Source organism: Sceloporus occidentalis, unplaced genomic scaffold (assembly GCF_023333645.1).
Source record: "Sceloporus occidentalis isolate IW3139 unplaced genomic scaffold, rSceOcc1.0.p SCAF_13, whole genome shotgun sequence".
Lineage (NCBI taxonomy): Eukaryota > Metazoa > Chordata > Lepidosauria > Squamata > Phrynosomatidae > Sceloporus > Sceloporus occidentalis.
Window position 1 is genome coordinate 21614609 of NW_028316993.1, and position 27274 is coordinate 21641882.

General features: G+C 41.5%; 1 protein-coding gene across 2 annotated transcripts in view; it reads left to right on the forward strand.

The window, feature by feature from the left end:
- Nucleotides 1-23354, forward strand: part of TAF12 (TATA-box binding protein associated factor 12) — a 32029-nt gene extending 8675 nt beyond the window's left edge. For both annotated transcript variants that reach the window (XM_089479014.1, XM_089479015.1), the window contains 4 exons: nt 1131-1208; nt 4159-4273; nt 12914-13002; nt 22834-23354. In XM_089479014.1, coding sequence (XP_089335140.1) covers nt 1131-1208; nt 4159-4273; nt 12914-13002; nt 22834-22869 — 318 coding nt within the window. In that variant the 3' untranslated portion in view covers nt 22870-23354. The remainder of the gene's footprint in view (nt 1-1130; nt 1209-4158; nt 4274-12913; nt 13003-22833) is intronic.
- The last annotated feature ends 3920 nt before the right edge of the window (nt 23355-27274 follow it).

Below are 27274 nucleotides of genomic sequence, written 5' to 3' on the forward strand. Positions count from 1 at the left end.
TACAGTTCCGAGAATCAACTGGCCATGCTAGTGTGGGGATCCTGAGACTTATAGTCCAAAAAAAGTAAGTTTTCCAAAGCCTACTGGATTGGCTGGCAGTTATGCTTGGGGCTTCAGAAAATAGGGGCATCCCCACATACACTTTGATGTTCCCCTTCCTTTTTATTTGAGATGTTTGCATAAAGATGCCTTATGCAAGAAAATGTTAAAACCAAACTCTTTAAAGGCTGATAGGTGATATCTTCCACTGATATTTTGCTGAGCAGGAATAGGGAAGTCCAGCAGCAGCATTCACAAAAGTTAGAAGAATTTTATTGCTTTTTTAAAAAATTAAAAATTTTTAAAAGAAAAGGCTCTCTCCTTCCCTGACCATATGTTGTATTAGTGTAGATGGCCAGTTAAGACAGGGCAGAGAAAATTATTTAAGAATGACTTCTTGTAATCTTAATTCTTTGGTTGTGGCCTGGCCATCTTGGCTCATACATTTCCATTGTGACTTGAAATCATGCTTCTGGGATTTCTTCTGATCCTTGTGCCCCCAAGTGTCATTTTCTTTCTGTGAAGATCTCAGTTTGCTAACTTAAATATGCTCAAAGCAACAGGGTTGGAAGCATATTGAGAAAAAGACTATAGTATATTAGTGTAATTTAATGGTTTAAGCTTTGGACTATGATTCTGAAGATCCACCATGGAAACCTTTGGGGGCATCACATTCTTTCAGCCCTGGGTCACCTTAGGGTTGCCATAAATCGGAAACACCTGATAGGCACTCAACAACAACAACAACAAATGTTGTGATATAAATATTGTTTTCTGGGACTTTACCAATGGTTTTATTGTACAATGATGTTAAAATATATTGTTGCTCTTGTGTTTGTATGTACTGCTTTATTGCTAACATAAAATAAGTTGTAAGTGTTTTAATTACAGATGAAGGTAGGGTATATTTTCTTTTTAATGTATATGTATATTGTAGCCTGCAATTGGTTGGAAGCATATATAACTTATAGCTCTCAGTTTTGGGTAGAAGAGCAATGTAAAATAACACAGTTGATACAACTGTGCTAATATGTGTTCTGTTCCTGTCAATTGGTACAACTGTGCTAATATGCTTGTTCTGTTGCTCCCAGATCTTAACAAAGAAAAAACTGCAGGATCTTGTCAGAGAGGTGGATCCAAATGAGCAATTGGATGAAGATGTAGAAGAGGTAGGCCTTTCATGAAATGTGTTCCACAGGTGCATAATACTAAGTAGTATGGGATCTCTAAACCACTGATTAATATTAAACGTCCTTGGTTTTCCTGTGCCAGTGCCACTAATTTATTTTGTCTAGTTGGTGAATGCAAAATGGTTACATTAGTGCAACAGTAGTATCATTTTTTTTACTCTAGTCACTCAGTGTTGTTGAGCTTTGTCTGTGTTTCAGAGGTCTCTGATAGTTTCTCAAATGGAAAATACCTTTGTCAGTGCACATGATTTATTTTAAATGTGTATCTTGAGTTTTGTGATTAGTTATTGGAAAGTAAACACAAGATTAATTTGTATGCCTGATTGCTGAAGAACATACTGTATATCTGAGGAAATCATGGCCCCATACAGACAGGCCAAAATAAGGCTGCTTTGGGTCACTTTGGAGGTATGCTGTTTCAATTATGTATGCGTCCTAAGAGTCTGGAAGCTGCGCCAAAGCCATGATCCACAATATACCTCCAAAGTGACCCAAAGCAGCTTTATTTTGGCCTGTCTGTATGGTCCCCATGTTGTGGGAGGAAAAATGGGTTAATTGCAGAGAATATGCATTCTCCTTAAGTTTGATGATCATTGACTAGAAGAGCAAAATGCTCACTCTTCCACCCTTTCTTGCCAACAATTTCATTGTCCAAAAGGTGGAAGCGGCAACAAGGGAATCTAACTATTTTATATCTGATCCTCACTAACAGTGTTGACCTAGGTTACTAGGTGGAAATGGTGGGATCCTTGGATGGGAGTGACCATTTTTCTTCTGGAGTTTGTTAATACAGCAGAAAGGGGAAGTCAAGGGTAGTCAGACACACATCCCATACTTTAAGAAAGCTGATTTCAGTAAATTCAGCAAAACACCAGTGGGTCAGGAAGTGTAGGGAGAAAGCCAGAAAAGTTAAGCACAGAATGAGCTCAGGATTGCTAGAGAGGTACAAACAATAACATGATTATTTCCATAGCAAAAAACAAGGAAATGGTAGGGCCACTGCATGAAGAATATAGCAAAATGCTAACAGAGGACAGAGAAAAGGCAGAACTACTCAGCACTTTATTTGCCTTTGTCTTCTCTCAAAAGGAAAAGTGTTCAGCCTGGGGAAAATGGAACAGATGATGCAGTAGGAGAAATGCAGCACAGAATAGGTAAAGAGGTATTAAATCAATACCTGGGCTCCTCTAAATGGATTCAACTCCCCAGGGCCAGAGGCAATAAATCTAAGAGTATAAAAAGAACTAGCAGAGGTAATCTCAAAATCACTGGCAATAATCTTTGAGAATTCCTGGCAAATAGGCCTGGAAGGGTGTGTGTGAAATGCACAGTTATAGTATGGGTGATATCTGGCTTGACAACAGTACATGTGAACGGGATCTAGGAGTCTTTGTAGACCACAAGCTGAACCTGAGTCAACTGTGTGATGCAGCAGTTTAAAAAGCCAGTGCAGTTCTAGGCTGCATCAGTAGGAGTGAGGGAAGTAGTTGTACCAATTTATTCTGCTTTAGTCACACTTCACATGGAATACTGTGTCCATTTCGGGGCACCACAATTTAAGACTTCAAGAAGGATATTGATAAGCTGGAATGTGTCGTAAGGAGGTTAACCAAAATGGTAAAAGGCGTGGAAGCCATGCCCTTTGAGCAGTGGGTTAGGAAGCTGGGTATATTTAACTATAAGAAAAGAAGTTTAAAGAGGAGGAATTCCTGACAGTAAATGCTGTTTGACAGTGAAGTATGCTGTCTCTAAGTGTGATGGAGTCTCCTTCTTTGGAAGTTTTTAAGCAAAGGCTAATAAATAATAATAATAATAATAATAATAATAATAATAAAGCTTTTATTTATATACCGCTTTTCCTCCAGATCAAAGTGGTGTACATATGATAAAACTCTGTGACGCATGTCAAATGCAATATTAAAAACAGATTAAAAACAGTTTTAAACAATTCAATTTTTAAAAACAGTGCAGTTAAAAATAGTCGGGATATCAGTATGGGTAGTCGTCTTAACCTAGTTGGGGAATACTTTCTCTAAAGAGAATCAGGAGGATATGCTAACTGGAAGAGATAGGTTTTCAAAGCCTTCTTGAAGGCTTCCAATGTACGACTAAGTCGAATCTTCTCCGGGAATGCATTCCAGTGAGTTGGAGCAGTCATTGTATAGGCTCTTTGGTGAGTCGTTACCAGTCTCACCTTGGGGTGTTCAAGTAAAAATTTCCCCGTTGTTCTGAGAGTGCGGGGCAGATTATGTAGGGAGAGGCGCTCCCTCAAGTAACTCGGGCCCAAGCCATGTAGGGCTTTATAGGTAATAACTAACACTTTGTATTGGGCCTGGAAGCGAATAGGCAGCCAGTGAAGAGATTTTAATACGGGTGTTATATGGTCCGACCTTGAGATTCCCGCGACCAATCTGGCTGCAGCGTTTTGAACTAATTGAAGCTTCCGAACCTGGTACAAAGGTAGACCCATGTAGAGAGCATTGCAGAAATCCAAGCGAGAGGTTACCAGTGCATGTACTACTGTTTCTAGGTCCTTTTGGTCCAGACAGGGATGCAGTCGGCGTATCAGCCAAAGCTGGTACCAAGCACTGCTGGCCATCGCATCCACTTGAGATGATAACTGTAGAGATGAATCCAGGAGTACTCCCAAACTGCGAACTTTGTCCTTTAGGGGAAGTGTGACCCCGTCCAGGACTGGATGGCAAATTTCCCTGCCCGGACTTGGGGTACCTAAGCTAGATGGCCATCTGTCAGAAGTTCTTTGATTGTATATTCCTGCATGGCAGGGGGTTGGACAGAATGGTCCTTGTGGTCTTTTCCAACTATGAGCCTGTGGTTCTATAAGCTTCTATCCTCCATTTCCACCTACCATCATATCTGATCCTGAAAGGCAGCAATAATGTGGTTGATGCTTCACTATTCTTGACAGATGCTGCTTCAGATTGCTGATGACTTCATTGAAAGCGTGGTGACAGCTGCCTGTCAACTTGCACGGCATCGCAAGTCCAACACTTTAGAAGTGAAAGATGTCCAGTTGCATCTTGGTGAGCAGTAGTGCACTAGTTGTGTTTACTTCATGAAGGCTGCAGCAGACTGTTTTATGTTGAGTGGGATATTAATACTTGGCCTTCTTTTGACTGACAGTTCCCATCTGCATAAAAAAATATTGTGGTTCCTACTTCACTTGTCCATGCTGATTCTCATCTGGTTAGACTTTCAGGTACCAGGTTTCATGTACCAGACTATTTTTTTCTCAGCCGCTTCAAACTTGCCCCATATGTGTAAGAGGTTGGCAACTGTGGCCCTTCAGATGGTGTCAAACAGCATTGTTTGTTAGGGCTGCCATACTGAATAAAAGACACGGCTTCTGTATAGTTAACAGATCCTGGAGCAGAAAACTGTAATATAAAATTTCACCATGAGAAACTACCCAGCATCCCCTCCCTTGCCCACCCCGTACCTAACTTTCAGCTGTTGCACCCACTCAACATGGCCATTTACTGGTTAGTGGACAGCCAGAGGGTTGGTACAGAAGCATCTAGCTGTGTTCACACTGCTCAGGGATGGGTAACTGCCCAGGGAACAGGTCTCATTTTTCCGTCTTACACCTAGCTATCATGTTTTGGTGTGCCCAAAGTGACATGACATGGTTTTTAGCTGCCCAAAATACGGCCGATTTGTGGCTGATTTTTAAAAAATTTCATTTGCATTTGCAGGAGGTTAGAGGGAATTTGGAGAGGCAGTGGAAAATCAAACCACTATTGTTTGGCCACATTTTGGACAGTAAGGAAGGAGACTTTGTATAGTTCTGCTTGGTGGAATTTTATCCTACATCTTCTTTCTCCAGGATCTGTTAACTCTAAAAGTTACAGGAGCCCTGTCCTGTATTCATCTTAACAACTCTGTCTCCCATCAGCCTTAACCAACCTAGTTAATGGTGAGGATTTATGGAAGTTGCAGTCCAACAACATCTGGAGAACCCCTTTTGGCAGTAGCTCCACCCATCCCTTATAACCCCCATGTGTTCCCTCTTTCCCCAGTTCCTTCTTTCTGCCACGTTAGCTGCTTTAGGAACTTCGCTTCTGCTGCGTTTTCACTGGAATTTGACCATTGGACTGTCTTGACCTCTCTTGATCTGACAGCCCCCCTCCCGTGTACTGTTGACCTCTTCTGCGTGTCAAACGACTTTGCTTATGGACATTGATTCGGCTCACAATGTCTCCAGCACCGTTTAAGAAATGTGATGTCTCTGGTGGTAAGATACCTGGGCAGGATCCCCACTCTTCGTGCCTTTTTTGCCTCAGCAAGACTCAAAATCCAAAGGCCTGTGCCCTGTGTAAATCCCTGACTCCTCAGGCCAGGAAAAAACGTGACTCCCGTCTGTTGGCTGCCCTGTACCAGAAGGCCCTCAAGCCCCAGCCTGCTGCCCACGCTGCTTCAGCACCTGTGGCTTCGGAGTCAGTACCAGCCGCTGCTAGTTCTGTGTCCCAGAGCTCCTCCACTGAGCCAAGTGCCACCACCGTTAATCCTGAAAAAGGGGATGGGACCGAAGGAGCTCGCCAGTCGAGGCCTACCTCGAAGTCCTCCAAAAAGGACAAGAAGGACTCGAGTTCCAAGAAGGATTCAGCCCATGTTAAGGATAAGAGCTCCCTTGTGGATTCAAGCTCGAAATCCTCCTCTAAAAAGAGATCCAAGCCTTCAGATGCGGGAGATGTTTCTCCTCAGGGCTCCTCAAAGAAGAGGCCTTTGGATTCTGGAGATGGCTCCTCTCATAAAAGGCCTGTACCAAGACTCCCGATGGGACCCGATCTTCTTCCAAGGACCATCATTCACCTTTGGTTCCCAGACGGGATACTTCGGTACCACACTTTCCCCAGGCTCATCCAGCCTCGGCCTACTACCTACTACTTTGGCCTTCCATTAACCCTTGGAGGAGGATGTTGACAGCGCCTCTCAGTCATCTCGTCGTCGGTCACCAACGGCTGTCCCTCGGGTTCAAGTCCACGAAGTGGAAGTTCATCAACCCCCCCCCCCCCCGCCATGTCTCTCACCATGACGACTCAGAATACTACTACGACAGTGAGACTGACAGATACTGTGTCTCCATTAGTCGGGAAGTTGTCCAGAGTCCCTTGGGCCCCAAGACCACTGTGCCACCAATGCCAAGGTCCACTTTGCCCTCAACGCCCAAGTCTGCTCTGAGGTCGCGATCCATTCCACCACCAACGGCTGTCGCCGCTTCCCCTGCTTTGGGTTCAAGGCCCTGTTCCGTCATTGCCACTGCCACACAGACACGTCACTCTTCCCATGCGGACTTGATCCCGGACCCTTCTGAATCTTATCATGACGACACTCGCCATACAGATCCTCGTGCCTCTCAGGCTGATTCCGGCTCTTCCGATGAGGTCGCCCCGCAATCCCCGCAGGAACTTTTTCAGCCAGGTGCCTCGTCCCCTACTGATGACATCCACACTTTGCAGAGCACATCATCAAGATGGCTAATACCTTGGATATCCAGGTTATGCACACCGAAGATGATGACACTGACCCGATTGAGAGACAGATTTATGTCAAGGTACCGACACCACCTTCCATCCCGTTGCTGCCTTCACTTGAGGGAATAGCTAAACGCTTCTGGGATGCACTTGCCTCGCTGATTCCCACAACTAGGAAGATTGAAGCTCTCTATAGAATCTCTCCTTCCCAGTCTTCTTGGCTGCTGTCACATCCTAAGCAAAACTTGGTGATTATTAAAGGATCCCAGCAGTCCTTCACTCCTAAGATGTCCACTTCTCCTGCAGACCGAGAGGCCAAGAAAATCGACAGCCTAGCGAAGAAGGCCTACTCTTCTGTTTTGGGGCTCAAGGTCACCAACTATAATGCCTGTATGGGGGCCTACATACAGTGCTTAATGGAGAAGATCTCACCCATCGTCCCAGATGTTCTGGACTCGTCCTCACAGAGGTTTGGGATGAGGCCCATTCCATTGCCAGTTGGCTCATCACTTCAGCTTGTCACTCCACAGTCTGCTCAGCCAAGTCCATGGCGGCAGCTATTGCCATTAGAAGGAACGCTTGTCTCCATTCATCAGATCTCTACCCAAATGTGAACGCCACCATTGAAGACATGCCCTTCGACGACGCAGGCCTATTCAACCGCGAGAATGATGAGCGGCTCAACTTCAAGTACCGTATGAAGGCAGCCGCCAAGAAGCATGGTATGTCTACGCCTTCTCAGACTCTGTTTTGCAAGCGCCAGAGGCAATGGTATGGCCAGGGCCAGTGACCTTTTCAGCAGGGCCGCCCTTACCAACACCAGGAGCACCAGAGGCAGCACTACCCGTCCTAGTCCTCTTCTTCTTCTGGCCAACGCCAGCCCCCTGCTCGGTACCGTAAAAATCGCAGGCAAGATACCGACCAGGGCAAGAAGAGATCCTGAAGGGTTCCTGTGTGCTCTGTCACTCCGTCCACCTCCTTCTGTGACATTTTGAGGCCCTTCTTTAACATCTAGTCCTCCGTAACTTCCGACTTGTGGATCCTTGACATCGTCTGTAGGGGCTATCCCCTTGAGTTCGAAGAGCTCCCTCCAACTGGAGCTGTTTACACCCCACCCCCCAACACCCTTCTCAACGAAGTACGCACTCTTTTGGCTAAGGGCGCAATCTCTCCCGTAGACCCCTCTCAAGCCCCAACATGTTTCTTCTCCAGGTACTTCATGGTCCCCAAGGCCGATGGGGGCATTAGGCCCATTCTGGACTTGAGATCTCTCAACTCCTACCTCATCTACAGTTGGTTCCCTATGGTAACTCTTGGCTCTATTCTGCCCTTGTTGCACTAGGGCCTGTGGTTCGCGATGATTAACCTGAAGGATGCCTATTTCCACATGGGGATTCAGGAGAACCATCGGAGATTCCTAGCCTTTGCCGTCGGTCCCGACATCTACCAGTACAATGTCCTTCCCTTCAGTCTCTCCACGGCTCCAAGGGTCTTCAGCAAGTGCATGGCTCTGATCGTCGCCTACCTTCACCAGACTGGCTCCAGAGTCTTTCCGTACCTGGACGACTGGCTGTTTGCCGCCCCCTCCGTGGACGAACTACAGAGAGATGTATGCTTCACCCCCTTCCTCCTTGCATCCCTCGGGCTCATATCATGGTGAACTTGGAAAAGTCTCATCTTTCTCCATCCACAAAGATCAAAATCATCGGCACCGTCCTCGATTCTGAAGACTGCATCGCCTATCTCCCTCAGGATCGTTTCCATGCTCTCTGTTCTTCAGTCAGGACTTGCCTTGCCCACAGGTGAGTGAAGGCCAGCGATGTCCAGGTAGCCCTAGGACACATGGCTTCGACCACATTCGTGACCCCGTGGGCAAGACTGAAGTTTCAGCCCCTGCAGTCATGGTTCCTGTTGGCCTTCAATGCACTAACAGACCCTCCGTCCAAGTGGCTCACTGTCCCAAGACCTGTCACCCGCTCCTTCCGTTGGTGGCTCGACTCCCGGAACGTTTATGTCAGCATGCCTTTTTCTCCTCCACCGCCTCAAGTCACCCTGACGACGGACGCTTCCATGGAAGGTTGGGATGCCCTCATGTCAAGTCTCTTTATCAAAGACAAGTGGTCTCTCATGGAACAGTCCCTCCACATCATCGCCCTGGAGATGCTGGCCATGGAAAAGGCCTTGAGAGCCTTCGAGACAAACCTTGCCAACAAGGTAGTGCTTCGGCTGATGGACACCACTACCGTCATGTACTATCTCAACAAGCAAGGGGAACCAAGTCACAGACCTTCCTGGACATCACGCTTTGCATCTTGAACTGGTGCATCCAGAGAGAGAGTCTGCTCCAAGCAATTCACTTGCCCGGAGAGAAGAGCGACTTAGCCAACCACCTCAGCAGATCTTCTTCAGTCTGCCATGAGTGGAGGCTCCATCCTGAGACGGTCAACGACCTCTTCAGTCGGTGGAGAACACCCCAGATTGACCTCTTTGCGACTGCTCTCAACAGCCACTGTCCCCAGTTCTGCTCCCGAGCGCGCAACAAGAACTCGGAGATGTGTTCACCTTCGCTTGGTCAGGAGACATGCTGTACGCCTTCCCTCCATTCCCACTGATCACCAGAGTGGTGTCCAAGAGGACAAGGGACCGCTCGGATGCCATCCTGATCACCCCTTGGTGGCCAAGACGGCCGTGGTTTCCGTCCTTGCTCCACGTCTCCAGGTTACAGTTTCTCCACCTCAAGTTCCGTCCAGATCTCCTCACTCTCCACGACGGACAAGTTCGGCATCCGGACATCGTCAACCAATCGTTGGTGGCATGGAGGCTACGGCCTTAGACTCACTACCTCCCTCGGTACGGACGGTGATCTTGGCTGCCAAGAAACCATCCACTAAGAAGTCCTACGCTTCTAAATGGAAGAAGTTCCTGGATTTCCTCTCCGCGAGAGGCCTTGCTCCTTCCCAAGTGACGACACTGGTTGTGTTGGAGTTCTTGATGACACTTTTGGAGGCAGGGCTGTGCCTCACCTCCCTTAAGTGCTACCTTTCTGCCATTTGTTCCCAATTTCAGTTTGATGGCAGACCTTTTTTCCGGGACCCTCTTGTGAAGAGTTTCCTGAAAGGTTGCAACAACCTTCATCCCCGGTCTCGGTACTGATACCTGCTTGGAGTTTGGATGCTGTGCTGTCTGCCCTCCAATCCAAGCCCTTTGAACCCATGGCCACTTCGGACTTGAGACTCTTGACTTGGAAGACAACCTTCCTTGTGGCCATCACCTCTGCCCGCTGTGCGGGTGAACTTTGTGCCTTGCAGAGGGACCAGCCTTTCCTTAGGTTTCCATAAGGATAAGGTTGTCCTCCATACTGCCTAAGGTGATGTCTGCCTTCCACATGTGTCAAGACATTGTTCTACTGACCCTGGCCTCGAACCCAAACCACCAATGCTGAACGCCGCTTGCATACCTTGGACGTTCAAAGGGCTTTGGCTTTCTACTTGGACAGAACTTTGGGGTCGAGCTGTTCCGAGAGACTCTTTCAATGCTACTCGGAACCGAAGTTGGGGCTGCTTGTGTCTGTGCAGAGGCTTTCCAAATGGGTGGCTGTGTGAGATCATGGAATCTTCAGAACAGTGCTCCACAACAAAACTCAATGAGAAAACAATTAAAGTTTATTGTAAAAGCAAGCAGAAGTATCCAAACACACTTTTTTGTCAGGAATAAGGAGGTACAATAGCACATGGTTTATATAACCCCTGAAAGCAAACCCAACCCCATTAAACAATAAGGTAAGTTAATTGGATAACCTTTTCCCGTTCAGTAAGGAATCTCCTCCCCGATGACGTAATGTCCTCCAGTCCGGAATCCTTGGCAACCTCTTCAAACAATTAAGTTCCCACAAGCGTTATCTACCCACTGCACCTGTGACCTTGAAGCATAAACCCTTGAGCTACAACTAGACTAAGTAATGATAAATCTTAACAGCACTATAAGCCCAAACATCCCCCCACCCCGCATATATACATAACAGCAACATATATTAGCAGCATATTAAAATATTGTGAACATGTTAACATAAAAGTCTATTAACAACAAGCACATAATGAGTCAGTTCCCCCTCCCAGCACAGAGACAGTCTGTGCTGGCAGGGTAACTCCCTTACATTCCAACTTAACAGGCAAGCACAGAGTCGAGCAGGCAGCCTTCCTCTTTTCAATACATTCCATTACCCAGTATACAACCAATACACCATAAACCCATTACTACTTCAATCTATTAATATTCATCCTCACCCTTACCCTATAATCCTCATGACAGAAACCCCAAATGAATAAATGAATGAAGGGGAGTTCTGACAGGCTGGAACCATCCACCTCTGCCATGAACTTTTAGGCAGACCTCTCCCAGCCAGGGTTTGGTCTCATGCAACTAGGGCGGTAGCGACATCCTCCACTTTCTTGACTGGGGTACTGTTGGAGGATGTCTGCAAGGCTGCTGTTTGGTCCCAGCCCTTGACTTTCATCCAACACTATAGGCAGGACACTAGGGCCAAACGGGATGCAGCCTTTGGGAGGGGGGTGTTGGTTTCAAGTTTACATTAATTGCACTATATTTCATTTGTTTACATTTCTGAAAGGGATGTCTTTTTGCCTGAATTGGCTGGGTTTACAACATTCTTACGGTTTACATACTGGTCTTGCATGACCTAATGTGTTATTATGTGCCTTATGACCTGAACTAGTTAAAGTACTATTTATTTAACTACTAAACACAGCTGACACAGTTTTAAGGTTCAAAGAATCTTTATTGTTAATAAACACAGTTTTATTGAACCTTACTTGGTGTCCTGACACTCCCTCTGCCACTGACCTAAGCTTGTCAGTCTCAACCCATTTGTATGATTCGCAGAGACCACAAAGAAAAAGGACAGGTTGCATACCTGTAACGGTATTTCTTCGAGTGGTTATCTATGAATACATACAAATCCCGCCTGTCCTCCCCTCAGTGTCCTGCTCTTCATTGGCTCATTCTCATGTCGCTCACGTGGCGTAAATTTCGGAAATGGGGAAAGAACGGGAACGCAGGGGGCTTATAAGGGATGGGTGGAGCTACTGCCAAAAAGTTGCAAAGTTAACTTTGCCCAGTGATTCTAGGAAGTTTTCCAAGCAGCACTGCGCAGGCACAGTACAACCCATTTGTATGTATTCGCAGATGACCACTCGAAGAAATACCATTACAGGTATGCAACCTGTCCATATATGGTGGAGGCAGTGGCTGCCATTTCTGACAATTCACACATGAACCCACGTGGCCTCTATTTCTCCATGGGAGAAGAGAGCTTTTGAATAACTGAGTTGGTAAAGTAAACTAATCTTGATCAATATCTTAGCAGCTGTATATTGATCCATATTTTTAGGCCATAGGAAAAGAATGCCAGTTCACTGCTGCAGTATCATTCTGTTGTTTACTGTTACATTTTGAACACCAGAAATAAATAGCTACCGCATACTCAGTTACTGCCCCTGATCTGGTTGAGCATCATTCAGGTAGGAAGGATGTGTAAAATTGGCCTTAAAGCAAATTATGCCAGGCTTTGTGCTGTAGGGCGACACTAAAGGAAAACAGCCTCATGAAAAATTACTAATATGTAAAGTGAAACATAGGCCTGTTACAGACTGCCAAAATAAAGCTGCTTCGGGTCTCTTTGGAGGTATATTGTTTAAATGATTCATGCATCCTAAGAATCCAGAAGCTGCACCAAAGCTGCACTCCAGTGCTTAGGAATGGAGTGTGGCTTTGGCGCGACCTCCAGACTCTTAGGACCCATGCATCATTTAAACAGCATACCTTCAAAGAGACCCGAAGCAGCTTTATTTTGGCAGTCTGTAACAGGCCCTAGTTCATCTTTTCTATTTTTTTGCACAAGGATAGCTTCTGTTACTCGGATTTCAGTTTTTTAAGCCATTTGATGGGGAGACTTGTCCTAATGCAAAAATAAAGAAGGAAACCAGCCCTTAAATACAAGCTCCCATCAAAACATTATCATTTTCAGTTTGTCATAAATCTCATCTGAGGAATTGCTTGGCTGATTCTACACAGCTGGATCTAAAAATGTTTATCTGTTTATGCTTACTTAAATCCTTTGTCTGTTTCTCCCCTGCCCCATTACTATCCTACACATCCTATTCCTTGCTATAGAGCGACAATGGAATATGTGGATCCCAGGTTTTGGCTCTGAAGAAATTAGGCCGTATAAAAAAGCTTGCACTACAGAAGCTCACAAACAGGTAAGGGTTTTTTTCTACAGAATGACAGTCTTGCCCAAGGAGAGCAGAGTTTTCAGAAAGCTCCAGCAAACAGGTAGCACAGGAAACAGTTTGAAAGAGCAGGGTTTGCTATCAGAGATTGATCAGCTAGGGCTTGCTAGCTGATAAAATTTAATATTTTCCATAATAGGTATCCTGTTTAGCAAGACATTTCCATTGATGCAGCTCCAGCTAAGCCTTCATTTAAATTCAAAGTGTCTTAAGGTCTAAGGGATTTACACATATGGGTGGTTCTGCACCCGTGCAGTCTGCTGCAAACTTTTAGAGCTAAGTAAACCAGATCCCGCTCCAGTGCATGGGCGTTGGTGTTCCTTCTCTTTTCCTCAGTTACCATACCCTGCAGCACACAGGAGGAGTGTTCTGACCAATAATCCACGACAAACTTCAGGTAAATCAGAAAGTTTATTGAAAAAGATAAGGTAGAAACATTCCTGGTCACGTCATTGAAGAATCTGAGGCACACAAAGGGGAAGCCTTAATTTAAAAAGACCTGTGCCCCCCCTTTTTTTTCCTTTCCCTCTCAGATGTCCTCCCCAAATCACCCCCCCTCTCAGCGGAGGCTTGGATCCCTACATCAAAGCAACCCAATGCGAGCATCATTTGGTCTCCGGACATCCTCTGTCTTGGGAAAGCTATTGATGCTTAATTGATGACTTGTATCTGTGGAACCTCTCTCAGTTGTAAATCTTTCTCAGGGTGTGAAAGATTCTTTGTCCTGTTAGCCTATGTTTTGCTTACGTGACACATTCGATTACAAATCATGGCCGCAGATGGGCATTTCCCACAATGCTTATTCAATTGAGTCCTACAGATACATACTTATATTTAATCCATATATATATATTGCTAGGACACTAAGATCTATATTTATATATAAGAATATATATATATATGTGTGTGTGTGTGTGGGCATATATATATATATATATATATATATATATAGTTCACTACTCACTATGATCAGCAGCTTTAACTAGTCTGCCTTCAAACCTTCCAACACGTCATACAACAACGTGAAGGTTGTATGTACCTATCATCAATGTGCATGTAACTAATTACTAACTTAGATGACTTAATCTAAACTCTTTATATCATCATGACAAAACCCCAATGAATAAATGAATGAAGGGGTTCTGACATTCTGCCCCCCCAAGACACACTCCCCAACTTAACAGAGATGAATAATGGCTAAAAAACAACCTAGAGTTGTGTCCATCACTAAACTAGAATTCAGCATTAGTAAGATCCCCTAAAACTTAAATCATCACTATTTTATAGGTTTACCAAGGTAAGCTAACAAGTATTACATCCAAATCTCTCACCTTTTGTTTTGTGGTTGTTGGTTTTTTTTTAACATCAATAGTTAATCAAGTCGAACCGCCCTCTCCTGCATCACCATTTTGCCTTTTATAGTATCATATACATCATTATAAAGGTCTATCTAAATTTGACAGAATAGGCCATAAAGATATAACACACAGTCTTGTCTAAGGTTAAACATTAAATCCGCATATAAAAAACAACCCAAAAACAACAGAGGAGAGGTGGGTGGTGTGAGACTTGAGTATTCTGAACCAATCATTCACAACAGCTATTGTAAAACAAAAATTTATTTTTCTTTATTAATATATATTTTATTAATTTCCACCAAAACAAATATAAAATACATAAACACATCAACAATCCACATTCATACATTCAAATATCCACAGAGTACATAATACATAATGCAATACATGGACGAAACAACATTAAACATAAAACAATTATTTACAAAGTCACAAGCACACCACATTGACTTCCTGCGGAGTGATCTAGAACGTGACATAGCCAAGCTGTACTTTGATACAAAAGAAAATCACCAAATATATCATACCACACTTGCGTTTACCAATTTACCAATATAGATATGATGTATAAATTAATATCTTATGTATTTTTCTTGAATTACCAATAAAAGTTATTTAACTACAATATGAAAAGATTGTGAGCAGTATATTTAGATCTAAATCAGTTTCCCTGAATTAAAAAAATCAACCAAAGGGAGCCAAACCATTTTTTCTTTGTTCCAGTTTAAATTCTCAATATAGCATGTTAGCTTGTCCAATACCATGTAGTCCATGACTTTCATTATCCATTCCTTCCAAGAGGGTATTGCTTCCCCTTTCCAATATGTTGCGAGAGTTATGCGTGCAGCAGAGATCATATAAAAGAAGAGTTTGCCATGTTTGGCCTCGAGACTATTATCTGCAATCATATTTAGGAGGAAAAGTTTAGGATCAAAACCAAAATCTTTTTTGACAATTAGCTTCATCTTACCATAAATCTGTTTCCAATACTTATTAACCATTTTACAGTTCCACCACATATGAAAATAAGAACCCGGGCAATTGCCGCATTTCCAACACATTGGGCTCTGGTCTTTATATATTTTACAAAGTTTCATAGGAGTGAGATGCCATCTATTTTGCATTTTATGGTAGTTTTCTTTTAGGGCTATACAAGTGGTATACTTAAGCCTAACATTCCAATTTTTTTCCCATTGTGATAATGGTAATACTTCCTCCAGTTCCTGTGCCCATTTGATCATACAGGGTTTTATGGTTTCCTCATGCATTTCTAGATCCAGTAAGAGATTATAAAACTTAGAAATCTTTTTCTTATTTACCCCCAGAATTATTTTATCCACAGTCGAGTATGTTGTGTAGATGTTAAAGGATTTCAAATCAAATAAAAATCTCTCTCTAATCTGACCATATAAGAACCAACTAAGATTATAACCCTCTGTTTCCAATTCATCCTGCGCTTTCATAGTTATCTTATTAGTTTTTTTGTCTATTAAAACTAAGTCCTGATAAGTTACCCATCTGTTATTACAAATTACATCGTTTCTATGAAAGGCCTCATTAATTGAGGTCCAAAGAGGCAATTTCGGGTACAACATCAGCTTGAACTTATTCCATACACGAAACAATGCCTTTCTAATTGTATGGTTTGTAAATTCTTTGTTGGCGGCTAGTTTATTATAAAATAGAAAGGCATGAATCCCAAACACCGTATCAGATAGTTCTAAATTCAAAAGCTGTTTGTTTTGCAAATTAAACCAATTGACCATCCAGTCGAAAGCACAGGCGTAGAAATATGTTTTCAAATCAGGAAGACCTAAACCACCCCGAGTCGGTTTATCACATAAAATTTTGAATCTGACCCTGGGTTTTTTACCGGCCCAAACAAAACGGCTGATATCCTTGTTCCAGTCTTTAAAGGGTCGGTCATTTTCTAAGATAGGGATCGTTTGAAACAAAAAAATAATTTTGGGAAGTACAGACATTTTAATCGTTGCGATCCTACCCAACCAGGAAAGTCCTAACTTACATCATTTGTTCAGATCTTTTTTGACATTTTGCCAGAGTTTAACATAATTATTTTTAAATAGTTCTGAGTTTTTATTAGTAAGCCAAACACCCAGGTATTTTACCTTGTCTGTTAATTTATAACCAGAACGTCTGGATAGATCTTCTCTATCCGTCTTATCCAAATTAATAGTCAGCCAAACAGTCTTATCTCTATTAACTACAAGTCCAGAGACATTACCAAATTGTTTAAACAATCTATTTGTTCTTTCAATGTCCTGCAAGGGTTTGGAAAGTGATAACATGACGTCATCAGCATAGGCTTTGAGTTTCATCGTATCCCCTCTTAATCTAACGCCATGTATTTCATTGTTGTTACGGATTTCTATATTTAAAAGCTCCAAAACCAAAATAAATAACAAAGGTGATAGAGGGCAACCTTGCCTAGTACCCTTGAAAATATGTATTGTTTTAGACCTTTCACCATTGATAATTAAATTGGCTGATTGCTTCTGATATATCCGATCCAGCCAGCTACCAAAGTTTCCTCCCAAACCGACCTTCTTACAAGTTTCCTTTATAAATTTCCAATTGATTCTATCAAAGGCTTTTTCATAATCAACAAATAATAAAGCCAATATTCTATCACAGCTTTTACCATGATAGTCTATAAGGTTTAACACATGTCGAACATTATCTCTTAACCTTCTTCCTGGTAAAAAGCTGACTTGGTCAAGATGGATATATTCTTTAAGTATGAATTTAAGTCTGTTGGCTAGAACAGCGGCAAAGATTTTATAATCCGCGTTAAGTAGAGCGATAGGGCGAAAGCTTTTAGGTTCAGGTGTTTCATCCTCTGTCTTTGGGATTAAAGATGTAAAAGATTCAAGCCAAGTTCGTGGGATGTCACCATGGGATACATTGTTCATGACTAATTTCAAGGGGATAACAATCTTGTCTAAAAAGGTTTTATAATACTCGATTGGGAAGCCATCCGGACCAGCTGCTTTTCCCGATTTAGCAGCCAAAATCGCGGCTTGTATCTCCTGTGTTGTAATTTCTTTATTCAACAGTTCACGATGTTCCGATGAGATCTTTAAAAAGTTCTTATCATTTAGGTAACGTGTAATTAGATCTTCAGAAATATTATCTTCTTTGAATAAACTCGAATAGTAATTTATGAATATCTTTTCAATCTCTTTTTGCTTAGAAAAGATGTTGCCACCATGTTTTAGCTTAGTTATTTGTTTCCTATGTATTTCTTTTCTCAGCCTATGCGCTAAGAATTTACCTGGTTTATTAGCAGAGTGAAAAAAATTTTGCTTATTGTATTTAATCTTTTTGTTTGTTTCTTCTGTCAGTAAGATGGAGATTTGTTTCTTAATTATATTCAATTCCAGAATAAGATTTCTATCATCTCTATTTTTAGAATATTCCTTCTCTTTTATCTGAAGTTGATTTTGCAATTCGTGTAGTTCTCTTTCCCTTATCTTTTTAATTTCTGAACTCTTTTTTATGAAGAAACCCCTCATGACAGCTTTTGAAGCATCCCAAATAATATCGATCGGGGTTTCTTCCAACATGTTCTCTTTAAAATAATTATCTAATTCATGTTTGGCTTCATCCACTATTTTATCATCATTGAGAAGGGTTGTATTCATTCTCCAATTGAATTTGCGGGAGCCAAATGATAGTTCCATACTGACAGATTTATGATCAGATGTGAAATTGGTGGACATGCTTATATTTTTAACTCGTGTGCAAAGGGACGACGAAATCAAAAACATATCTAACCGAGCCCATGATGAATGGACATGCGAGTAAAATGAAAAGTCTTTTTCATTTGGATTTCTTAGTCTCCACACATCAACTAAATTACAGAATTCTATAAGGTCAAAAAAGCTTTGGGGAAGTTTGCCTTGTTTAGGCTTTATTTGCTGAGACGACATCCTGTCTAATCGGGGGTTACAAACAGCGTTCCAATCCCCCATAAAGACGGCTTCGTCAAAATTAACATTTTTAACCTTTTGAAATAATTTCTGGTAGAACCCGTCTTTATTTGTGTTGGGGGCATAAACCCCCAAAATAAATATTTTCTTGTCATGTATATTGGCAATGATTCCGACAAAGTGTCCCGCCGGGTCATTTAAAACTTCTATAGCTTCCCAATAGTGGTTTATATATATAACTACCCCTTTTTTTCTTTTAGCATTAGCAGAAACGAAACATTGACCCAATCTGTTATTTACTAAATATTTAACCTCATCCTTTTTGACCCGTGTTTCTTGAAAACAAAGTACATCATATTTTGACTTTGATACAAAATGAAAAATCTTTTGCCTCTTAATCACCCTGTTAATACCCTGAACGTTCCAAGAAAAAAACTTTAAATTCTTACTCATGACAGGTAACGGTGGAGGTGTTGTCATCCAGTCTCAAAGAGGTCATATCTTTGTCTTGAATAGAATGGGTCTCATCATCACTTTTATCCAATTCTTGCTCTGACAAAAGTTCAATATCATTTCTGATAGTATCAGGTTGGGCTGCTTGGGTTTCTGAGTCGATTCGCGATGAATTTGAGGAAAATGTAGTCTGGTTGACATCCAGATTATTTGTGTCCTCTGCCTTTTTATTTGGCTCGGGGAGATTTTTCTTATGGTTGTATCTCAAGTTATATCCTGTCGTTTCATTTATCTCCGGCTTCATTTCAGTAGGTTCTATTTTATCACGCTGTGAATCTTTTCTTTGAGATCTAAAAATAGAACCCATCAATCTTTTCGCCTCTGTTACTGACTTTACTTCGTAACGTTTTTTACGATACCAGAAAGAAAGACCCTCTGGTATAATCCATCTATAAGGAATATTAATCTTCCTAAGATGTGTTGTCAAAAAGTTATATTCCTTTCTCTGTTCAAGAACCCGAGCAGGGACATCTTTATAAAGTTGTAAGAGTTGGTTATCTACTTCCAGAGGTGTATCATTGTGCCTCTTCAGCAGCTGATCTCTGGAGTATTTTCTCAGGAAAAACACGATTACATCTCTTGGAATCTTCTTTTGTTTCGCCACCAATGAATTTAATCTAAAAATCCGATCTATCCCAAGAGAATATATTTGAGTATCGATGTTTAAGAAGTCAGCTATAGCAGGAACCAAAGAGTCCATTAAATTTTCCCCCTCAGTCTCTTTTAAGCCACGGATCTTCACTGCTTTTTCCCTGGCTTTACATTCCCATTTCAAGGATTCAGCCATACAAATTTTTTGTGTCACAGATACTTCGGCTATCTTTTTGTCATTTGCATTACAGGATTCCTTAACCTTATCAAGATCTTTTCTCATCCTTGCAAGCTCACCCATAGTTTTGTCCATAGATTTGCCTATTTCTTTCAGCTCAGTGCGAATTTCAGAGTGTATTTCTGATTTAAGGGATGTCATATCCACAGATAGATTCGATACTTTTTCATTTAAGTCTAAAACTAATTTTTTAATTTCCTTCAACATGTTAGAATTAATGTCACTTGGTAACGAGGTGTGTTCAAATGACAGTCTTCTAACTGTTTGCGGAGTAACAAGTTTGGCCGTCTGGGTCTTTTTTCTAATGTCCATTTGAAAAGGAAAAGGTTTAACAAAATTGCGCCTCAGACGTCCTAAGTTCTAGTATCCAAACAGTCTCTGCAGCACTCGTATCAATTTGAATGGTAATTAACTGCTGTGAAGTGAAAGGGGAAATAACTTCATAACAGCTGAGAGGGAAGTGTGACTTGCTAACAGCTGAGGGTAATTAGAGTTGTTTGAAGTGTTAATTATACTTGCTTCAGCAACAACTAAAGCTTCCAAATTTAAAAAGAAAAATTTGAAAATAACTTTGTTTTTCAACTGTTTCCTTGGGTATCCAAATATCTAAATAAAAATAACAATTCCGTTCCGCTCACGTTATTATTGTTATTGTTCTTCAAGAAAAAGCTTCTCCAAACCAAACCAAAATTTAATAAAGCTCTCCTTTCCAAGAGGGTTTCCTCACGGTATTGCTAAGACTCATTCAGGTCACTCTGCATTTTTCAAGCTTCAAAGAAAAAAAAGACTTCACAAACTTCAGACATTATTCTAAAAAGTTGCAGGCGTCTTTAACAGCAATTAGCTGTGCAGATGGCACGGCCACGGCGACTCTTTGTCCACACTCTCTGGGAGAGGAGTTAAGAGTAACTTCTAACTCACAGTCCAGCCTGAGGTGATTTGGATTCCATAGAGCCCGTCTGACCCTTTCTTCCTCCCGAAATGGGTTTAGCCAACAATCAGTTAGCCCCGACACCGTGCCTTGCAGACCGCTGCTCTGGGAGCTACCTCAGAGCACGTCTTCTCAATTCACCATCGCAACAGGAAGTCGTAAAACAAAAATTTATTGTAGAGAAGGTAGAAATACACTGGATCACATTTTTGCTGAATCTGAAGAACTCCAAAGAGAAACCCCACTTTAAAACCCCAGCCCCCACCTTATTTTCCTGTTCAACCCAGATCGTTCCCCCAACTCACCCCCCTTCGCCACAGAGAAGGGAATTCTACATCAAAGCAGTCCTAACGAAAGCACCATTTGGTTCATAGTTTCTTCTGCCTTGAGAGATCTATGGATACCGGAATAGAGGGTATCTGTTAAACATCACCCCGTCCTAAAACTGCCTGACTGGCGCAAATTGATTGCTGCTCTCAGCTGAAAGTTCTGGATACATGATCATCCTGAGCATAGCCCATGGTGGCAGCAACTCTTTCCCAGAATGCCTTTCCCTGAGAGTTTTAGATACAGGTGTTGTTGACATAAGATCCATCATGTCTGTCTATCTATATATCTATATATTTATCTGTCTCCCCATGTATCTATATAACTATATATATATATGTGAGAGCTTAACCCACTGGACTTCCCTTCTGCAACCTCCCTCCAATCCTTGTCCACCCCAGCATACCACCCATTCATGACAGCCCATTAAAGCATATGAATAGTCAACTAATATCCCAATGCATAATCCCCAAAGCATACGATTATGTGTCTAGAAGCTATCCCTACTTATCTCACTAACTTATACAATCCTCATGGCAGAATCCTCACTGAATCACTGAATGAAGGAGGATTCTGACAGGTGGATTGTTTGAATTCATATAGGACCATTTCAAGAACAATAGTTATAGGTAAGTAGGTGTTCTTCTTCATGGTCTCTGTAACTCCCACAATATGAGTGAATAGCAAGGTGGCTGATCTGGAGGCAAGGATGTTGTTAGTGGCAAATGGAAGAAAGTACTGCTCCCCCAAAGATGAGGCCCATGAGCTCTAGGTTATAGTGTTAAAAAGTTTGTGCACATGTTGCCACTTTACAAATGTCTTGCAAGTACTTGGGCAAGAAAATGGAAATGATGGAATGGCTCCTGATTGTAGTAGGTAAAGATTTACTGTTTGTCATTGTATTGTGACAGTCAGCAAAATCAGTAAAGAAAATAAAAATAAAGTTTACTGTATTGTTGCTGCTACCTACTTGGAAATTCATTGGGAAGATGCTGATAGATCTTTCCTTAAACTCCCATAGCAGATAAAAAGTTATAACATCCAAACAATGATACCTTTATTGGGCCAACCAAAATGCACAATTACATGTTGCAAGCATTCGAAGTCACACTGGCTTCTTCATCAGGCAAACAGGAGAAAATAAAGATGTTAGTCATAGCCTGCATTTTCTGTTTCTGGTCTTAGTTCAGGTGGTACAGATGACTATCTCCAGACTGGCACCTCCCCCTTTGGCCATGCGGTCACTGGTAGATTTTCAAAGTCAAGGAAATTGAATGTCCATTTGCAATTCAAAGAAGATGTTTCCTTGGTATCCAACATGTCTCCTTCCTTTGAAGCCACAGACTTCTATGTAGGTAGAGAACACTGAATTTCTCAAGGAGTCTTCATGTTTTGCATCAGGAAAACTTTAGGTGGTATAGAGGTAAAGCATGCCAATCAGTCCCAAAATTAGGGGAAAATGCTTTACCTTAAAAAGTTAAAGTTAAAGTAAAATAAAAAGTTTGTTATTCAAGAGAACTCCTTTGTTCTATATGTATAAAATACCAAAGCTGTGCAGACATCTGAAGAGTGTCAAGCCTGGTGGTGTTTTGGAAAGAAAATACAGAAGATGTATTTAAACAAATGAAACAGTGATACCACCTTGGAGAAGAAAGTGATACCTGAGCAGAGCATGCTCTTCTCTGTGAAATAAATGAAAAGGCAGGATACCAAAAAACTGAAAGCCCCAATCCATCTAAGAGGTCATACTAAAAAAAAAGATGAAATATAGTATGTTTTTTTGGTGCTGAGGGTCATGAAAGTATATTTTTGTGTCTCAGTAACCCAATCTTAATTCAGCTTGCTGAAAAACCATGTTCCTGATTTTGCACTCTTCTCTCTCTTTTTCAGAGGATGGCACTGATCCGTAAAACAACCAAAAAATAATGCCTGGGAATAGCATGAAGACAAAAATGACTAAGATGGAAATGGGTTTGCTGCAGAGTGGGAATCTGCCTTTCAAGCTGCCAAGTTTTTGTGACATCATCCATGGGATTGTGTTTTTAATGCTTTACAGAGAAGCATATACTTTAACAGTGCAGCAGTATCTGAGTTTAAAAGGAGATCTTCCCAAAGTCATTAGGTCCTCCCCTTCTCTATATTTCTCCAAAAGAATGCAATGTATCTTAAAACACAGACTTTATTTTCTGTCTTCAAAGTGATTTATGTTGTAAGTGATTGTCCAAGGGACAGAATATTTTGGTATTTTGGGAACAGTATTAGAAATGGCTATAGTTGTTTTTCATTTCCCTTTTATTGTCTGTAATGTTGCTGGTTATAGATACTTTGATTTGTTTTTGGAGTAAAGAAACTATAAATTTGAAACCAGGTTGTAGTATTGACACAAGCTCCAAAAAAAAACAAAAAACAAACCAATGCATATCAGGGTGATCTCAGACAAGGGACTGATCATTACAAGTAATTCAAAACAGATAACTCTCCCCTGCTTTGCCTTTATTGCTCCACATGTAGGAGAAACAAAGTTGAATTCTTATATTGCAGGCCTTTCTACCTCTAAAGATGCAATAGAATCCATCTATGCTAGGCACATAACAAAGGTGTAAAAGGATAAGTTGGAAGGTGTTGACATAGCTTTCAAGGGTGGGGTGGGGTTTGTTTGTCTTTTAATTGTGACTTCTGTTTATTGACTAAGAAGTGCACATTTTCAGCTGTTCACATTTAGAGATTTACATAATGGTGTGTATGCAGTTTGCTTATCTCTCTAGAACTGGATAAAAAAATCTTCAAAATAATCACCAGCCGTCTGCATCAATAAGTATTATAAAATCCAAAAGCACACTTAAAATTAAAAGCAGGGTCAGATTGGTGGGAAATGGAGTATTGCTTCTGGTTGTGATGCTTGAACAAAATCATGCATTAGCTAGAGTTTAAAACTTTTCCTTGTTCCTTATTTCTGCTGGCTAAAAAAAACCCTCCCTTCTACACACCCTTCACACTTGATAGACTGACCTTTGACAGCAATGGTGCAGCACTGTCAGTGATCCAAAGTAATGGAAGAGCCACTTAATTGACCACCTGAAATATATCTCTTGTATTCAGCGTCTAAAGTGTCTGTTAGCTTGGTGTTAAGTTATCCAGCTGTGGCTAACTCTCCTGACTTCATAAAACTACAACAATAAAAGAGTATACAAATGTACTCTCTATTTTGAAGATGTTTCCATGAATTTTGATTAAGGATAATTTAGTACTTCGAATAAGAAATGTGTAGCATGAATGTGCATGAATATTCTAATATCTACCTTTTGTTCTCATGTTAAAACATTTGTTCCCATTCAATCATTTATACTGTATATTGGCTTTGCTGTTGTAGATAGTGCCTTAGTCAAGTGTGTGTCTGTGTCTGTGTCTGTGTCTGTGAAAGAGAGCAGGAATACATCCTAGCTATCACCAGTAGGAATCTAGACTTTGAAGCATTTTCTACTAAGTTGCAGTATTCCTTATTATGGAACTGTTTAACACATGACACTTCCCTCACATGTGAGAATTTTTCACTACATCTACCAACGAGGATTTAGTAAGTCTATTAAATTGTACCTTCCTATTATATATACATTTATTAAAGAGGGTGCCTTATAATTGTTTCATACAGTGCTGTGCAGCTATAATTATGCTTTCTAAAATAACTGAAATAACATTTTTAGTTCTACTCTGTGGCCAATAGTCATGCCAGCTGTGGGATATTGAGAATAGTCCAGAAAGTTATGTTTTCATGCTCTAATCAAGTGTAGGTGTAGTTTAGCTCTGTACCTTGTTTTACATGTTTATGTGATAATGATGGGTATCTGATAGCCCTGGAGGTCAGAAAACATGCAGAGGCATGTCTGTTTTGAAAATAAGGTATATGCCACCCAATACATCTAAACACTTCATTTGATCATTGATGTGGGAGACAGTCATAAAAGAGTCTTTTTTTTTTCCTAGCTGAAAATTAGTTTGATAAATGATTTGCTTTCACGACCATCTCTTGCGGGAAGAGAAGCTCTGTGATGTCATGTGCTAAAGCATGGAGAAAGCTGCTACTTGCTGGCTCCATTTTGGCTTTGTTTTCGCAAGGTGGCTCTGTGCTTGAAAACAATAGAGAACTGTTGTGGTCCATTTAAATTCCCATCCCCCCCCCCAAAAAAAAAAAGATAATAGATATTAAGGATATTATCTATATTAATAGATGGAGCTATTTCCTTCCCAATGAAGTACACAAAATGGGCTTTACGTTGAAATTGAGATAGCCACCCTCTTGGCTTTGGGAAATTAGAAAAAAACAACTTTGAATTGTCTAGGACCAAATTCCAGGAGGATGAAGATTGTTTGGTATCTTCATAAACGAGATCACCCTGCTTAGAGCCTTGTATACAGCACTGGTCATACATGTATTGCCATGGATCTTGCATTTCCTTTAATGGAGATAACTCATTGGGGGGATATATCAGGAGAAAGAGAAGCAATGTTGCTTGTAGTTATATGGTTGTTAGAAGAAGAAGATGGAAAATGATTTTCAGTTAGGCATTTACAACATCTCTGATATATTTTATCTTGTTTCTTGAAATGAACAAGAGGCTTTTTTATTTTGTGCAACTTACTCTGAAGCTTACCTCTGGAATTTGATTTTATTTTGTTTTGGAGTTTCTTTTTTGATTTGGTTTTGATTTGTTGTGTGATTGCTCCTGATTTACATGTATTATTAGATGTATAAATGTTGAAAATCTGATCATTTCTTCTGTTAAGTTCTACCAGAGTAGTCAGCGGTGGATAACACTGAGACAAAAAATTCTTAATTGAATTCAAATCTTTGCTCTGTTCAGATGAAAAAAATTCAAAAAGATCTGTCAATAAGATTAGGTGATCTTCTATGCCAACCATGTGCAGTTTGATATCAAGAGGGATAACAATTAGATTTGATTTATCAGGAGATTCCCCATGTCCTAACCCGGGGGGGGGGGGGTGTTCTATTTGTTTGCAGGCATTCACCAATTCCTCACTATCAGAGCAGAAGTAGCAATCTGATCCCAGCAAACCTTCAGCTTCCTCAGTTTCAGTTGCTAAGGCGGGTTACAGACCGCCAAAATGTGACGGTCTCCCGCTGCCGCCGCTTGCAACATCTGGGAGCTGCAGCGGCCAAACCGCGTGGGTCCCGGACGCTCTGAGGAAGGAGCGTGGAAATCGCGCTCCTTCCTGGCCCCCGGAAAAGATGTTGCGAAGCGCTAGTTGTGCACTCGCGGCGTCACTTCTGGGGCGTGGCGTGCGGACGCACAGCGTCCGCTACGTCAATATGGCAACGGCCATGTGGAAAGGCCGCCGCCATTTGTTACGGACTCTGTCCGTAATAGGAGTAGGGGCATTTGGAAGAGATGCCCCTTTTTCAAACTGAGACATCCCGAGGACGTCCGAAATGGCGGTTTGTAACGCGCCTAAGTCTGTTAAGGGTGCATGGGTTTCATTGGGAGCCAAAGATTCCAGCTTTCTCCAAGGAGATTCTATTGACCAATCATGTGGTTTTTGCTCAACAGAGGATAAACATTCATTTAACTCAATGGGTTCGGTAGGAGCAACCTTATGGGGAAAAAAGTTGAGATTTTTGTTTGAACTGTCTTCCTCCTTCTCGGTAGTAAATCAAACACAGGTGGAGAAGAAATTCCCAATTCTTTACAGGCTTTCCTTGTGAGGATCATGTTTCCAACAGGAAACACAGCTGGATGAAGAGAGGCAAGACTCCGTTGCTGACTTGGCCCTGGTGTTGGGAGGGAAAGAGACAGCTTCCCCAGCACAGCGTCCCTCAGCCTTCCCATCCCAAAAATAACTCTCCTCTTGAGCCTCCTAGTGGAGGTTTTTAAACAGAGGCTGGATGGCCATCTGTCAAGGGTGCTTTGATAGTGTATTCCTGCATGGCAGGGGGCTGGACTGGGTGGACCTTGAGGTCTCTTCCAATTTTGTGAACAGCACTGTTGTTGCTTGTATGTTTTTTCCATTGAACCACCATGCTCAATTACAATTGATATTCTCCTCCACTAGTCTACTGGAGAAGAGTGCTAAATTTTGCTGTGCATTATAGAAGATAATATTGTACCTGAATATGGCCATTGGCCAAACATCCAGAGGACTTAGCTGTATTGGTGGAACTTAACCTGACTTCTTTTGATTTCACCTACTGCACCACTTAAACTAGATTCCAGCTTTATTAGTGTAGGAACTATTGTATTTTCCATATTTGTACTCCTGTTTTACAAGGAAGCTATTTGTTCATAGTAGTACCTGAGATCTAGGTAGTTTCCATCTT